This window comes from Macaca fascicularis, chromosome 16 (assembly GCF_037993035.2).
Source record: "Macaca fascicularis isolate 582-1 chromosome 16, T2T-MFA8v1.1".
Lineage (NCBI taxonomy): Eukaryota > Metazoa > Chordata > Mammalia > Primates > Cercopithecidae > Macaca > Macaca fascicularis.
This window is the reverse complement of record NC_088390.1, coordinates 86,488,236-86,504,739: the sequence shown is the minus strand read 5'-3', so window position 1 is coordinate 86,504,739 and position 16,504 is coordinate 86,488,236. Positions and strand designations below refer to the sequence as shown.

At 53.5% G+C, this 16,504-nt stretch overlaps 1 protein-coding gene across 5 annotated transcripts in view; it reads right to left on the bottom strand.

The window, feature by feature from the left end:
- Positions 1-165: 165 nt before the first annotated feature.
- CCDC40 (coiled-coil domain 40 molecular ruler complex subunit) overlaps positions 166-16,504 on the bottom strand; it is a 61,824-nt gene continuing 45,485 nt past the window's right edge. For 2 of the 5 annotated variants that reach the window (XM_005585188.5, XM_074020806.1), the window contains 8 exons: positions 15,689-15,934; positions 14,398-14,611; positions 12,850-13,019; positions 12,468-12,559; positions 10,703-10,823; positions 5,630-5,818; positions 3,642-3,800; positions 166-1,243 (listed from right to left, as the gene is read on the bottom strand). In XM_005585188.5, coding sequence (XP_005585245.3) covers positions 995-1,243; positions 3,642-3,800; positions 5,630-5,818; positions 10,703-10,823; positions 12,468-12,559; positions 12,850-13,019; positions 14,398-14,611; positions 15,689-15,934 — 1,440 coding nt within the window. In that variant the 3' untranslated portion in view covers positions 166-994. Of the gene's footprint in view, positions 1,244-3,641; positions 3,801-5,629; positions 5,819-10,702; positions 11,007-12,467; positions 12,560-12,849; positions 13,020-14,397; positions 14,612-15,688; positions 15,935-16,504 lie in introns of all 5 variants that reach the window. The other 3 variants (XR_012426305.1, XR_012426304.1, XR_012426306.1) reach the window with 3 other exon arrangements.

The following is a 16,504-nucleotide window of genomic DNA, read 5'->3' as shown; positions in this document are numbered from 1 at the left end:
TCCAGCTTGCAGTGAGTCGAGATCGCGCCACTGCACTCCAGCCTGGGAGACAGAGCGAGACTCTGTTAAAAAAAAAAAAAAAAAAAAAGGCCCCCCATTCCACCTCTGTTGTGGTTTCTGTATTTCTACAATGTTTTAGAATAAGTAAGCGTTACTCAGAAAGGCTTAGATAATCAGAAAAAAAGATTTTATTCTTCTACTGATACGTTTGAAAGAGAAATTATTTTGTAGAGCATTTTCCCTTTAAACTGCAAAGAAGCCCCAAGGTCATTGGTACTTGGAAGTCCAGGGAGAAAGAGCGCTGGTTAATGATGGAGAAGAGATAGGTGGGCAGACTGGGGCATAGTCCCTTGGTGTGGATGCCCCAGCGGGCTCTTATTTCAGTGCTTACCCTGTTAGGTGTGTCTGGGGCCACTGACTTTCTCCTGCAAGTTGTGGATCTGAATTTAACTCAAATGGGGACGTGGGGGCAGGAAAAGGGACCTGAGCTTTCTAAGGGGTGGGGTGGGAAAATCTGGAAAAGAAGGTGGTTTATGGGTTTTCAGATGCACCTAGTAGAGGGAAGTGCTGGGGAGCAGCAGTCTCCCAGGCCAGGCTGGCTGGAGCCGCCTTAACTGCTCAGCCTAGCAGCTTGCAGACCGGTGCCAGTGCTGTGTTGTGAGAGGCACGTGCAGATTTGGGAGTGCTGCAAAGCAAAGTGTTACCTGGACGAGTAAGCCCAGTGTGGGAGTGTGGGTTTGCAGTCACAGGCTCTGTCTTTGCAATGGGAGGCTTACTGGGATGCCATGGGAAATGCTAGAATTTTACTTGGTTTATTAAACTGCTGAGTGGCTAAAAAGATTCCTACGGGTGGGGCTGGCTTATTTCTCTTAAACGATGCCCTTCTGAGGGTACCTGTGGTTTTTAGGAACACAAAAGGTTCCAAGTCCCTCATAATAAACACAATTCCGGATCTCTTCCTGGAGGCCTTGCAAGGCGGGGTCCAAGCTGCTCCCTAGGAGGGCCCCGGTGACTCGAGCTTGTTGGCGATCGTCTGGCTGATTTTGTGCAGGGCCTCCTGGAACTGGGGGTACTCATCTTGCACGCGGTCCAGGATGGTGGCGATGAGACCCAGCCGCTTGTCCAGGCGCTGGCGCTCCAGCACTAGGGACTGCTTGGAGCGGAACAGGAACACGTAGCGCCCCTCCTTCACGGCCTGCAGGTGCTTAAGGCGCGTCTGCAGGGCCACAATCTCTGAAAGGTTCTGGGTAGGAAAAGAGACTCCATATAGGACTATACAAACCGGAAGAAAGACACCTGCTGGCCCCCCACAAACTCAGACTCCAGGAAATGCCGAAAAGGAGGTGAGACCTACGCCTGAAAAGGGACGGCATGAAGGTGTTGCACCCCTGGATCTCAGGGAAGAGACTGAGAGGCACTGGGTCTGTGCCTTTATGGGTCATCCATCATTGCCATCTAGGAGGCATTATTTTTTTTTTTCATTTTTTATTTTTTTGAGACAGAGTCTTGCTCTGTTGCCCAGGCTGGAGTGCAGTGGTGCAATCTCGGCTCACTGCAAGCTCCGCCTCCCAGGTTCACGCCATTCTCCTGCCTCAGCCTCCCGAGTAGCTGGGACTACAGGCGCCCGCCACCGGCTAATATTTTCTATTTTTTAGTAGAGACGGGGTTTCACTATGTTAGCCAGGATGGTCTCGATCTCCTGACTTCATGATCTGCCTTCCTCAGCCTCCCAAAGTGCTGGGATTACAGGTGTGAGCCACTGAGACCAGCCGGTATCCTTTTTTTTTTTTTTTTTTTGAGGCAGTCTCGCTCTGTCACCTAGGCTGGAGTGCAATGGCACAATCTCGGCACACTGAAACCTCTGGCTCCTGGCTTCAAGCGATTCACCTGCCTCAGCCTCCCAACTAGCTGGAATTACAGGCACCTGCTACCACGCCTGGGTAGCTGAGATTACAGGCACCTGCCACCATGCCTGGCTAATTTTTGTATTTTTAGTCGAGATAGGGTTTCACCATGTTGGCCAGGCTGGTCTCAAACTCCTGACCTCAAGTGATCCACCTTCTGCGGCCTCCCAAAGTGCTGGGATTACAGGCGTGAGCCACTGTGCCCAGCTTAGGCAACCTTCTTGACATGTGCCATGTGTCAGGTCAAGTGCCACACATGCTCCCCTCATCATCTCAGTTGGCCAGGCCAGAACCTTGGAGCCATTCTCCACCCCAGTCTCTGCTCACACCACAGCCAACCCAGCAGGAATCCCACCGGGCAATGTTGGCACCACACATATGCAGAGTCTGATGGCTTCTCGCCAGCCCCACAGGGGCCACCCTGAAGCACTGCAATAGCTGCAGACGCCCCCCTGCATCCACACTTCATCCACATGCAACATCAGAGCTGGGGGAGCCCGCTAAAGTCCAAGTCACCTCTCAGCCCCGACGCCCTCCTCTGTGTGCCCACCTCCCCAAGAGAAAAGTCCAAAGTCATGATGGTGCTCTCCCCAAGGCCACACACGGTCTGGGCCGGCCCTCTGCCTGGGTCTTACATACCCTAACCTCCCCAGCCTGCCCCACTGGCCTCTGGTAGCCCTTGTGCAGTCTCAGGCTCCTGCCTTGGCTGGGCTGTCCCATCTGCCTGGGGTGGTTTTGTGGGCCGTCCCCTCCTTCAGGTCTGGACTCTAGTGTCTGCTCCGCGGGGCTTCCCCACATCACCCTAACTCAAACTGTCAATCCCTCAGTTCACCCCAATGCCCCTGACGCTTCTTTCTCTGGTTTATTTTCCTCCAAAGCATTTACCACCACCTAACACACCATTTCCTTTTTTCTTTTTCTTCTTTCTTTTTTTTTTTTTTTTTTTGAGACAGGATCTCCCTCTGTCACCCAGGTTGGAGTGCAGTGATACAACCTTGGCTCACTGCAGTCTCGACCTCCCAGACTCAAGCGATCCTCCCACCTCAGCCTCCTGAGTAGCTGGGACCACAGGCGTGTACCATCATGCAAATACACTGTATTTTTTTTTTTTTTTTTGAGACAGAGTCTCGCTCTGTCGCCCAGGCTGGAGTGCAGTGGCATGATCTTAGCTCACTGCAAGCTCCGCCTCCCGGGTTCACGCCATTCTCCTGCCTCAGCCTCCCGAGTAGCTAGGACTACAGGCGCCCGCCACCTCGCCTGGCTAGTTTTTTGTGTGTGTTTTTTTTTTGTTTTTTTTTTTTTTAGTAGAGATGGGGTTTCAACATGTTAGCCAGGATGGTATCGATCTCCTGACCTCGTGATCTGCCCGCCTCGGCCTCCCAAAGTGCTGGGATTACAGGCTTGAGCCACCGCGCCCGGCCCACTGTATCTTTTAAAATTATTTCGCTCATCATCTGTCCTCCTGCCCCAGGAGGTAACCTCTAGGAGGGCAGGGATGTTTGTCTTTTGTGTTCTATTTTGCAACCCTCGCACACTGAACGTGAGCCCAGCCCGTAACAGATACTCCATCAACATTTGTCAATTGAACAAATCACAAAACCACAAACATGTGAGCAGCCGGTGGTGCTATCACTGGCCTGGGATCAAGAGAGGACAGAACTTAGGGGAGGCAGGACCCCTGTGCGAGTGGCACGTTCCATGGCCTTCATCCCCAGTGACCTCCTGGGACATGTTTACCTGTCGTTTGAGAGCCCCAAGCCGGGTGAGGTCGGCCTCAAGTGTGTCGAAGTCTGCCTGTATCACCGACAACTTTTCCTGCTTCTCTAGGAGGGAGCTGCTCACATTTCTTTGGGTTTCTTCCAGTTCCAGGATGGTTTTGGTGCACTCCTCAGTGGCCTAGGAGAGTCACAGGACCACGCTGGGCCCCTGCAGCCCGGCTACTTGGCAGATAGGGAAGAGTCAGGCTGGGAGGACCTGCCAGGCACCTTCTACACATTCCATCTGAGGAGGCTCACAAAGAGGAATGGGAGCTGCCGCCTTCAGGAATGGGTGGGCTGGAGAGGTGAGGCCTGGGAGATGCCAGGCCCAGCCGGCCCACGCTGCACACTGCTCCCTTAAGGCGGGTGTGGCCGAGATATGGGGGCCTGAGCGGTTCTGGGGCTCCCCATGCAGTGGGTCTGTCCCCGGGCAGGGGACCGGCACAGTTCAGCAGCCGTGTGCCAAGGGCAGGGCTGAGGCTGTAAGGGCCGAGAGGCGGGCTGGGGAGACTGGGAAAGAGGAGGGTGGGGGCCTCTGCTGAGGGGGAGGCAAGGCTGGCGCCATCTGTGTGGTGTTCATTCCGCCTTCCGGGAAAGCAGCACAATTAAGAGAAAGGAAAGCCCGGCAGCAGCGTTTGGCAGCTGACATGGTCCAGAGGATGATGGAGGAGACACAGTGACTCTCAGGGCTGGCTGGGGACATGCAAGGTCTTTGCGGGGGGGGATGGCAGGGGTGAGGACAAGAACCTGTTTGTGCGTCAGTGATGGCGTCGTGTGAGGTGCAGGGCCTGGGACTAGAGGACTTGAGTGTTGCATGGAGCAGACGGGGGTGAGGGGTGGGCATGGGGGTCCTGGCAAGGGACTGAGGTGGTGCCCAGGGCAGCAAGGAGTGGTCAGGGGCTGGGCTAGGAAGCTGAGGGAGGGATGGACATCAGGAATGGCCAATGTGGCGGACAAGGACTGAGAAGAGGCCGCTCTTCCGCCTCTCTCCAGAAACTTCCAGTTACTTCCAAATGAGCAGCCCAGGCATGTCTGTCGTTTTCGGCTAGCCTTTCCCTACAGGGGTGATTTCAGCACTCTCCAGGGAACCCTCTGGGTGACTCTGAGTGGTAGGCACCCATTTCACAGGTCAGTAAACTAAGGCTCTGGGAGGTCAGACTGTATGCCCCAGTCAGGAATGGTCCAGCGTGGCTCCAAGCCATGCTGTCAGCTGTCCCCAAGGCCACCTACCCACCCATGGCTGTGGTTGCCGTCACATTTAACTCTGCCCCCCACCCCCCAGCAGACGAGGCCCTGCAGGTCTGGCAAGGCCCACAAGCTCTGAGGTCACACAGTGGGTCAGTGGGGCCATGGAGCCAACCTGGGAAGTGTGAGTGCAGGGCCCCTGGCTGGCGACAGCTGAGGTAGTCAGCACCGGACAGCAGCAGCTGGGCCCTCCCAGCGCAGGCCCAGTGGACATGGCCTGGTGTACCGGGATGCAGGCTCTTGGGGAGCCCGCCACGCTCCCATTAGCTGGTCCCCGGTGCCCACTCAGGCTCCCCAGCATGAGCCAGCCTCTTCCCCAGAACTCTCTACCTCCCCAGTGCCACCTCTGATATACAGGGAGGGGCTGAATGAAACATGGCCGTCCTTGGCTGTGAGCATCTCTGTCCGGTGTGGGCATTCTGCAAACTCCCAGAGACAGGCCCATGGCAGCAGCAGGTTAGCAGTGCTGAGCACAGCCCCTCTAACAGCCTCTGGGTCCTCACCCCAGACCTGGCACCCAGCAGCAGGTTAGCAGAACTGGGGACGGCCTCTCTGCATCCTCACCCCAGACCCGGCACCCAGCAGCAGGTTAGCAGGGCTGAGCACACCCCCTCTGACAGCCTCTGCATCCTCACCCCGGACCCAGCAGGACGCCTTCCTGGAGTGTTCCTTGAGTCCCAGAGGGAGAAGCAGGCGCCCAGCTTCCTTTCCGCTGCTCCCTACCTTGCGAACATCCCTGATTTTCCGGCGCAGCTCAAGCTGCTTGTGGTGGAACTCGGTGCGGGTGAGCGCCTTCCTGTCCATCTTGCGCTGCCCCTCGGCCTGGGTGGTGACGGTCTCTCTGCGGGCAACCGCCAGCTCCATGGCGCGGATCATTTTCTCCTGCTGCTTCAGCAGCTGCCCAAGCCTGACCTGGGAGACAGGACAGAGGGGCTGGGGCTGGGGCAGGCCCGAGCTGCAGCCTCAGAGAGCGAGCGGCCGGGGCGCTGGCCTCGCTCATCCTCAGGTGACATGTACGGGGATCGGCGGGGAAACAGTGATGCCTGTGCCGCCAGGAGGAACAAGGGACATGGAGGCCGCAGCCCTGGGTGGGAACCCGGAATCCACAGGCAGACAATGCAAGGCGGAGAAATGGCCGAGACCTGAGGCGACCAAGGAGGCATGAGAACTAAAAGCAACCAAGCAAAAAAAAAAAAAAGATTCTATGTCTTGATGGTGTCAGTGGCTACGTAGATGTGTGTGTGTGTTAGAACCCACCAAACTGCGTTTTTTTTTTAAATTTTTTAATATTTGTTTGTTTGTTTGTTTGTTTTTTGAGGCGGAGTCTCGCTCTGTCGCCCAGGCTGGAGTGCAGTGGCGCGATCTCGGCTCACTGCAAGCTCCGCCTCCTGGGTTTACGCCATTCTCCTGCCTCAGCCTCCTGAGTAGCTGGGACTACAGGCGCCCGCCACCGCGCCCGGCTAATTTTTTGTATTTTTAGTAGGTACGGGGTTTCACCGTGGTCTCGATCTCCTGACCTTGTGATCCGCCCGCCTCGGCCTCCCAAAGTGCTGGGATTACAGGCGTGAATTTTTTAATATTTTTGAGACAGAGTCTTGCTCTGTCACCAGGCTGGAGAGTAGTGGAGCGGCTTGGCTCACTGCAACCTCTGCCTCCTGGGTTCACGTGATTCTTCTGCCTCAGCCTCCTGAGTAGCTGGGATTACAGGTGCCTGCCACCACGCCTGGCTAATTTTTGTATTTTTAGTAGAGATGGGGTTTCACCATGTTGGCCAGGACGGTCTTGATCTCTTGACCTCGTGATCTCCCCACCTTGGCCTCCCAAAGCTGGGATTACAGGCATAAGCCACTGCACCCAGCCTTTTAAAAAAAAAAAAAAAAAATTTTTTTTTTTAGATGGAGTCTCCCTCTGTTGCCCAGGCTGGAGTGCGGTGGCACGATCTTGTTTTAACCACAACTTCCACCTCCCAGGTTCAAGCAGTTCTCCTGCCTCAGCCTCCTAAGTAGCTAGGATTACAGGCACCTGCCACCACACCCAGCTTTTTTTTTTTTTTTTTTTTTTTTTTTGTATTTTTCAGTAGAGACAGGGTTTCACCATGGTGCCTAGGCTGGTTTTGAACTGACCTCAAGTGATCCACCTGCCTCGGCCTCCCAAAGTGCTAGGATTACAGGCGTGAGCCACCGCGCCCAGCCCAAACTCTGTGTTTAAAATAAGGACATTTTATCTTATCAAAGTTAAGCCTAAAGTTGATGTAAAAGAAAAAACAGGCAAGAATCCCGAAGATCAGCAGGGTGAAGGGAGACCAAGCTCGCTCAGGTTTACATGTACCATAAAGTGACTTGGAGCCATGAAGACACACTAAAAAGTCTGTGGGGCGAAAGAGCCCCTAAACAGAGGGCAAAGGCAATGACAGGCCAGAGACACTATTTTCATAGGTATTGAAGACAGGGGTTAATTACCCAATATATGAGGAACTCCTAAAAAATGTTAAGAAATAAGAAAACAGGCCAGGTGCGGTGGCTCAAGCCTGTAATCCCAGCACTTTGGGAGACCGAGGCAGGTGGAGCATCTGAGATCAGGAGTTCAAGACCAGCCTGGCCAACACGGTGAAACCCCATCTCTATTGAAAATACAAACAATTAGCTGGGTGTGGTGGCTCATGCCTGTAGTCCCAGCTACTCGGGAGGCTGAGGCAGGGGAATCGCTTGAACCTGGGAGGCGGAAGTTGCAGCGAGCTGAGATGTGAGCACCACTGCACTCCAGTCTGGACAACAGAGCAAGACTCTGTCTTTAAAAGAAAAAGGAAGTCAGAGGAATTTCATAAGTACAGAGTTACAGAAATCAAGACAGTAGGGCATTGGTGAAGGACAGAAACATGAATCAGTAAAACAAAACAGCCCAGAAACGAACTCACACAAATGTGTCAGCTGATTTCAACAAGGCCTGGGAGGTAGTTCAGTGGAGGAAGGGCAGTCTTTTCAGTAAGCAAGCAAGGCTGACTCAAGTGGACATCCAAATGCAAAAAAAAATTAACCCCAATCCACAGCTTGTACCATACACAAAAATTAACTCAAAATACATTATAGACCTAAATGTAAAACCTAAAAGCAGGAAGCTTCTGGAAGAAAATAGAAGAGAAGCTCTTTGGGACCTTCAGCTAGGCAAAGGCTCCTTAGATAAGCTACTGAAACGATTCATGGAAGAACAGACTGAGGGGTGGGTGCCGTGGTGCACACCCATAATCCCAGCACTTTGGGAGGCCCAGGCAGGAGGATCCTTTGAGCCCACGAGGTCAAGGATGCAGTGAGCCATGATTACACCGCTGCACTCCAGCCTAGGTGATAGAGCGAAACCCTGTCTCTAAAAGAAGAGAACAGACGGTGTAATTGGACTTCACCATACAGAAGAATCTCAAATGCATGAGGCTAAGGAAGGAAAATCAGGCTCAACATGTCTCACCCTGTTTGACCCATTTATGTGACATTCTGCAAAAGCCAAAACGACAGGCATGGAGACAGATTGGTGGCTGTCATGGTGGCTGGGGTGTGCGGTGAGCTGACTACAGAAGGCATGAGGGAATTCGAGGATGAGGAAATATATCATGATGTGGCAATGGCTACATGATTGTACGTCTCTATCAAAACTTGTAGGGCTGGCTGGGCACAGTGGCTCACTCCTGCAATCCCAGCACTTTGGGAGGCCAAGGCAGGTGGATTGCCTGAGCTCAGAAGTTTGAGACCAGCCTGGGCAAAATGGCAAAACCCCGTCTCTACTGAAAATACAAAAAATTAGCCAGGCATGGTGGCACACACCTGTAATCCCAGCTACTCAGGCAGCTGAGGCAGGAGAATTGCTTGAACCTGGGAGGCAGAGGTTGCCGCGAGCCAAGATCACACCACTTCAGTCTGAGCGACAGAGAGTCTGTCTCAAAAACAAAACAAAAAACAAACAAACAGACAAAACAAAATAACCCAGAAAATCCTCATAGGGCTGAATACTGTAATCTGTGAGCTTCCACTCAACTGAAAAACCTCAAAAAAAAAAAAAAAAAAAAAAAAAAAAAAAAGATAAATCACACCAGAACTGAGGAGAAGGTACGGCTATGACAGCCGCCATGTGCTTTTTAGACAAGTAAAATGTCAGGCTGTTACAGTCAGAATTTATACACCCTTTGACTTAGGAATCTCACCTTTGGGAACCTAGTCTAGAAGACGAAAAGAAAAAAAAAGAACCAGTAAGGAAGAATGTGATCATAATGCTCCGCGATGGCTGATTTTATGTTAACCTGACTGGGCTAAGGAATGCCTGGATAGCTGAGAAAACATGATTTCTGTTTTGAGTGGGTCTGTGAGGGTGTCCCTGGAAGTGATGGGCATTTGAACCAGTGGACAGAGTAAAGATCCCCCTCGTCAGGGTGGGTGACATCACCGTCTGTTGAGGGCCTCAGTAGAACAAAAAGGCAGAAGAAGGTGGTGGGGCGGGGTGGGGCGGGTGTAGGGGAACACCAGGCTGGGATGACACCATTGCTTCCTTCTCAGCCCTTAGACTTGACTGAATCAGGGGCTCTCCTGGGTCTGCAGATTAGATGTCCAATCCTAGGACTTCTCGGCCCCCATAATCATAAGAGCCAATTCTCATAATAAATCTCTGTCTGTCTGTCTGTCTGTCTCTCTCTCTCTCTCTCTGTGTAGTCTACTGGTTCTGTTTCTTTGGAGAACCCTAACACACATTGTGTCTAGCACAAAACAATAACGCCAACGACAAATTGGAAACAACCTGAATTTTCACCAACGTGGGACTGGATCTGTAAATTGTGAAATATCCATAATATATATTATAAGTGTTACAGAATGGGTTAGTATCCATGTAGGGCCAAGGCAAGCCCTGCCTGTGCATTTGTGTGAGATCTGAGAAGGTGAGAGGCCTTTTCCCTGCAGTGGCTGACACGGTCGCCCTGGCTGAGGAAGGGGAGCTGGGAAAGGAGGGACAGGGAGGAACAGCCCAGACCTTCTCTTTGCCCCCCACTCTGTGGGGGAGAACTTGGCTTGCTCCAGCCAACACACGTGGCTTCTGTAATGTGAAAAGTCAATTAAATTGGGTATTTTTAAACACAACGTCTCATTAGCATATGCACTTGATCTGGAAAATAACTCAGCAGAGGAATTTTTATTTAGCATGGCATTGTGAAAATGAGACCCATTAATGTTATGAACTGCTCTTATTGTTATCCTTAAGGCCCTGAACCTTTAGCTTGATTATCACTTGCAATTTAATTACCAGGCTTTTAAAGGCAATGAAATCTAATTGTGACCGTGAAGAGAAAATGTGGCTGTGAGGGATGAGACGGGGGTGCTCACTGAGCCTTTCTGTGGTGTGAGACTCTGTCTCCCAGTGGGATACATTAGAGGGTCACGAAATTTGAGGGTTACAGCTGGCATTTAAAAATACCAGAGTGCTGTGATTACATGGAGTAGGAATAAAACAGTGTTTTGCGAAATGACACGCACACGCTTGTGTGTGCGTGGTATTGTCCACAGTATTTCTGCACAGCAAGAACAAGATGCCGTGAAAGCTGGGTCAAGGGGGACGTGCACTTTGCCAGTGCTCCGTTGGAGTGCAGGTCACTCTGCTAGAGTGGGTCGCTCCCCGGAAATCTCACCCGCTGCCACCAGCCACTGTGGCCAACGTGGTTCCCACCGGAGCCCCGGGGCAGCCGAGGGCCTTGGTGTGGCCAGGTCTCTGGAGCCCAAGGGCTGGCACCCAGCAGGCCCTGCCACGCGGCTCTCCTCCCCTCACCTTCATCCTGTGGATCTCGCCCTTCATGGCCCGGATCTCCGTCTGGCCGATCTCGGAATCCACTGAAGAACGCATCTCTTTTGCCAGTTGGATTTTTTTCTCCCAAAGCATAATCTGGTGTCTTGAGAGGTAGGAGAGGCAGTGTAAGAAATTAGGAGTTTTCTTCTGATGCTTCGGTGAGCTCTAAGGCTTTACAAGGCTCTCAGCTGCCATGGCAGAGCCAAGCAGCTGCGACAGAAAGCGTGAAGCTCTCAAAGCCTGAAACGTTCACTGTTGGGCTCCTTATGCAAACGTTTACCAGCCTCTGGCATATAGGGGGAGAGAGGGAGATGGGGGTAGGGAAGAAAGAGAGAGAGAGAGAACAGGGATATATAACTGTAGGAGCTGAGAAAGTCAGTATAATTGATAGAAGCTGACTTAAGGAGAAGTAAAAGGCCTGAATACACCAATAGTCTAAAAGCTATTTAAATGTCACCAAAGATACAAGCCCCCCAAAGCATTGGTCCCTGGTGGTTTTTTGCCTGGATTCTATCAAACCGCAAGGAACAGGCAATCCCTGTGCTATTCATCCCTTCCAGAGCACACTGAGAAAAGGATGATGCCTCCACACCACGCCTGCTCCGCACCCTTTCCACAGGGAGATGTGGGCCCACGTGTGTGACCAGGAAAGATGGCCACGAAAATACTAAAGTGCTTCAAAGGGGAACTTCTGAAACAACCCCATGTGTGTAAAAAACAGAGAAAAACAAGAAAGGAATATAGCTAGACATTGGTTTTCTGGGAAGTGAAGAGCGTTGGAATTATATGCAATTTTCCCTGGCTACGTTGCACGCATTGTATAATTTAAAATGTTTAGAGCTAGCTGTGTGGTACTTTAATAATCAGACACCATAAAATAATGGATATTTAAAATCTTTATAGCAAAGAAAGCCATTCAATTTCCAGCAGTAACTCATTTGGCTCAAGAGCTGCTGCCAAGGGTGGCAGGCAGAGCTCTGTGGGGAATCTGGGATCCACTAGGGTGGGTTCCAGACCCATGCCCAGGTGGTCTTTTTCTTCTTTTAAAGACAGGGTCTCGCTCTGTTGCCCAGGCTGGAGTGCGGTGGTGCAATCCTAGCAGCCTTGACTTCCTGGGCTCAAGTGATCCTCCCACTTCAGCCTCCCGAGTAGTTGGGACTACAGGCGTGCACCACCATGCCCGGCCAATTTAAAACATTTCTGTAGATATGGGGTCTCACTGTGTTGCCCAGTCTTGTCTCAAACTTCTGGCCTCAAAGGAGCCTCCTGCCTTGGCATCCCAAAGCACTGGGATCGCCGGGCACGGTGGCTCACGCATGTAATTCCAGCACTTTGGGAGGCTGAGGCGTGCGGATCACCTGAGGTCAGGAGTTCAAGACCAGCCTGGCAAACGTGGTGAAACCCGTCTCTATTAAAAATATAAAAATTAGTCAGGCATGGTGGCGTGCACCTGTAATCTCAGCTACTCAGGAGGTTGAGGCAGGAGAATCACTTGAAGCCGGGAGGCAGAGGTTGCAGTGAGCTGAGATCACACCACTGCACTCCAGCCTGTGGGATAGAGCAAGACTGTCTCCAAAAGAAAAAACAAAACAAAACAAAACAAAACACACACACACACACACACCCCAAAGCACTGAGATATAGGTGGGAGCTGCCACACCCGGCCTCGTACATGGTCTTCAACGGACAGAGGCCTGCAGGTGCAGTGACCTTCATGACCCATGTGTGGCTGGAGACTGCGACTCACTCTGCTTCCACCAGTTGATTGAGGAGGGTCCCCTTCTCCTCGCTGAGCTGGTTCAGCTTGTCCTGCATCTTGATGGTCTCCCTCTCAGCGTCCTGCACAGGGGCGGGGCGGGACAGCTATGGGAGGGCCATGGGATTGTGGGTGCCAGGGCTGGTGCCCTCCGTCCCAGCACCGAGGGCGGGATTGTGGGTGCCGGGGCTGGTGCCCTCTGTCCCAGCACCGAGGGCAGGGCTGAAGGCTGGATTTCTAATCCCCCTACAAGTATCTTGAACGGGTGTGGAAGTTACGTCCTGGTGCAGAGCACCCCCCGTAGGGACCGTGCCCCCGAGTCCCCCCGCCCTCCATCGTCCCGAGCCCCGGGACCGTGTGGACGCGGCCTGACCTTCAGTGAGCGCACGAATTCATTCTCCGTCACCCGGTTGTTCTGCTCCAGCTCCTCCGAGCTGCACCGGTTTTTATTCATCAGCACGTTGAGCTTCTTCAGGTCGTTGTCCAGGTCCTTCATGTGGTGCTCGATCTCCTTCTGCTCCTTCTTCTCCTGCTCAATCTTGCCTATGGCAGAGAACAGAGACTTGGGGAGAGACCCCGGGAGGGTCTGGGTCCTCGGCTGCAGGCAGCGGCGTCTGAGAGGTGAGCCGGGGTTTGTCTCTCCCTGTAGCTCCCTTCATCCCCTCCCTCTTGTCCTTCCCAGTGCTCCTGCCTGAATCTCACCCCTGCCAGGACAGAGGAGAGGAGAGGGGTCTCTTCTCGGCGGCTAAGCTCCCAAAGCCTGGTCCTCCGAGGGAACCGAGAGGACCCGCCTGTGGGGACAGCCAGCAGGTGTGGGCGGGGTGTGTGGGAGGGCCAGGCTCCCTCCCCCAGGACACGCGCAGATCTGTGGAGCCTGGGGACCTGGTTGATGCTCAGACACTGTGAGTCTCCAGGAGAGCGGGGCCCTTAGACCCCTGCCCCGCCCCAGCCAAGCTCAGGGGTAGGGGCAGAAAACCACAGCCCTTCTTGATGTGAAGATGAGTGGAGGGCACGAGAGGCCACAGTTGGTTCATCCGCTGGCCACTCCTCACAGGGCTTCTCTGTCTCCTCCTGCTGTCCCCACGGTGTGCCCCGACTGCCCCAGGGCATGGGCATGTGAGCCCCTCTCTTTGCCCTTTCCATGGGCGATCCCATCTCACAGCATGGTGTTTCGGCACCTCTTGCCTTGGGACACCGATATTCAGCTGACAGCTCCACAGGGTCTTTTAGGACTCGCTACTCACCAAAAGATGGGCTTGGGCAACCCAAGGGCAGGGCGAGAGGCAGCAGGACCTCCCAGAAGGGCACGCGATGTGTCTGGGCAGCATTTCCCATGGGGGCCTTGCTGCAGGCCTGACCAGCATGGATCCCTGACCCAAGGCCAGGCGGGACCCGGGATGTCTCGGCAGGTGGCCATGTGGGTGGAGAGTGGTCCAGGAAGGATGCCCGCCTCCCTCATTCCAGGCACCCTGGCGCTTTGGCAGCCCCTTGGGCCTCAGAAGCGTTGGGGAGTCCTGGCGGAATGGTTTTCTAAGCCCAACTGGAGGTGATGTGGGGACAGCACCAGGAGCCCGCCTGGCAGGACCCTGGCTCTTCCCGTGCCAGTGCTTCCACCTGAGTGCCCTGGCTTGGCGGGGATGGTAACCTTCCACGCTCCTCTCTCGAGGAGAGCTCCGAGGTCTGTGAGTTTGGAGACATTTCGTGACATTTCTCAACTCTGCCGCTGTGACTGCGAACTGGGCAGCTGGGCAGGCAGTGGTTCCCATTTACAAAATATGGGGAGCACGCGCGTTTGTTATTTGCTTTCGAGGCTGCGTGCAAATCCAGCGACGTGCCCCACTGAGTGTCCCTCCCGTGGGAGGTGCCCCCGCCCCAGAGCTTGTCTGAGCATCACTGCAGGGACGGGCATGGCAGCTCTTACTTTCTACTCGTAGTTTCTTCTGCTCCATGATGTGAAGCTCCTTCTTGGACGCATCCAGGGAGGCCAGCTGTGCCTCCTGCTCCTGTGTCACCTTGACCATCTCCTGCTGCAGGCGCAGCCAGGTCACCTGGGCCTGGACCACCGTGGCGTTGTGCTCTTCGATCAGCTTGCTCAGCCTTTTGATTTCAAGCTCCAGGGGCCCCACTTCTTCCCCCTAGATGGGATATTCATCAAAAAGCAAAATTGGGGCCAGGTGTGGTGACCCATGCGTGGAATCCCAGCACTTTGGGAGGCTGAGGCGGGTGGGTCACCCGAGGTTAGGAGTTCAAGACCAGCCTGGCCAACAGGGTGAAACCCCGTCTCTACCCAAAATACAAAAATTAGCCAGGTGTGCTGGTGCACACCTGTGGTCCCAGCTACTTGGGAGGCTGAAGCAGGAGAATCACTTGAACTCAGGAGGCGGAGGTGCAGTGAGCGAGATGGCGCCACTGCACTCCAGCCTGGGCAGTAGAGCAAGACTCCGTCTCAAAAAAAAAAAAAAAAAAAGCAAAATTAGCCTTCTTGGGCTCAAATGTCTTTGTGAGTGGGCTGCAGAGGGTCTGGACCCCTGAGGTCATGAAACTGGACGAAGGCTGAGGGGCTCAAGTTAGCTCTCAGCAGGGTTGCAAGCCACAGACACCGTTGGAGGAAATACGACTAAGGGGCTCTGGAGCCCCCTCTAGCTTCCCCATGGTGGGTGCACCAGTAGGATGGGTGGGGCCTCTGGAACCCAAAGGGGCTTTGAGAGTCCCTCAAAGAGGGACAGGAACCTGGATGACGTATATGGCATCTGGAACCCAAAGGGGCTTTGAGAGTACAGGGACCTGGATGACGTATATGGCATCAGGCCTCAAACGCATTAGGCTACTACTCTTAGAGCAGCAGAATATTTCGTGCTGGGTGAAAATTATTTGGAATTCAGACTTCAGTGGCCTTGAATAACATCTGATTGGACACAGCCATGCCCATTCCTTTACATTTTATCTACATTCCTTCTCACTATCGAGGCAGAGCTGTGTCACTGTGGGAGAGACCAACTCACCACAAAGCCTGAATGCTCTCTGGCCCTGTGCAGAAAAATATGACTTAGAGCGCTTGGCACACGTGCCATTTTGTCTGTAAAGTGGGTGGGGAAAGAGGCAGCTCTGTGCCTTCCGGGAGTTCAGGTCTGACCATAGGGGACCTGAGGGAGCTCTGCCCCGCCAGGTGCCACAGTCAGCCGGGGACTGCGTCTCCCTGCCCGGGACCTCACCCCCAGCTCGGACACCATCCGCTCCAGCTGCTTGTTGAGGAAGTTGATGAGCCCTTGCTTCCTCTCGATGAGGATTGTGCGCCGGGAGATCTCGCTCTGGCTGTTGGTGATGAGCTCGTTGACTTTCTTCACGTCCTGGTCCAGCTCCAGCAGCGTCTTCCGGTGTGCGTCCAGCCTGCTGCTGGTGCGTGTGATGTCCAGGGTGGTCTGGGCAATGTTGCCGTCGATTTTGGAAAGATGTGTCATCTGAATTGATGAAAGGAAATGCCTGTGAATATTGCCCCCACCAGAGGCCTGGGACGAGTTTACCGATCCACCGTTCCCTGACGGTCGGGATGTTCCTCTGGAGAAATTCCAAACTCACAGTCCTGAGAGCAGGAGACTGGATTTCCCGCCGTCTCGAGGCCCCAGCAGGGAACCTGCTTGTTGGAACCCAGATGTTGGGTTTTTACATAAAAGGGAGATCATGGTATTCACTTTTCTTATTGATGTGGTTTGGCTGTGTCCCCACTCACCTCTCATCTTGAATTGTGTCCCCGTAATCCCACGTGTCAAGGGAGGGGCCCTGTGGGAGGTGACTGGATCATGGGGGCCATTACCCCCATGCTGTTCTTGTGATAGTGAGTGAGTTCTCACGAGATCTGATGGTTTTGTGTGTTTGACGGTTCCTCCTTCACACACTCTTTCTCTCCTGCTGCCTTGTGAAGGAGGTGCCTGCTTCGCCTTCTGCCATGATTGTGTTTCCTGAGGCTTCGCCAGCCATGTGGAACGGTGAGTCAATTAAACCTCTTTCCTTTATCAATTACCCAGTCTTAG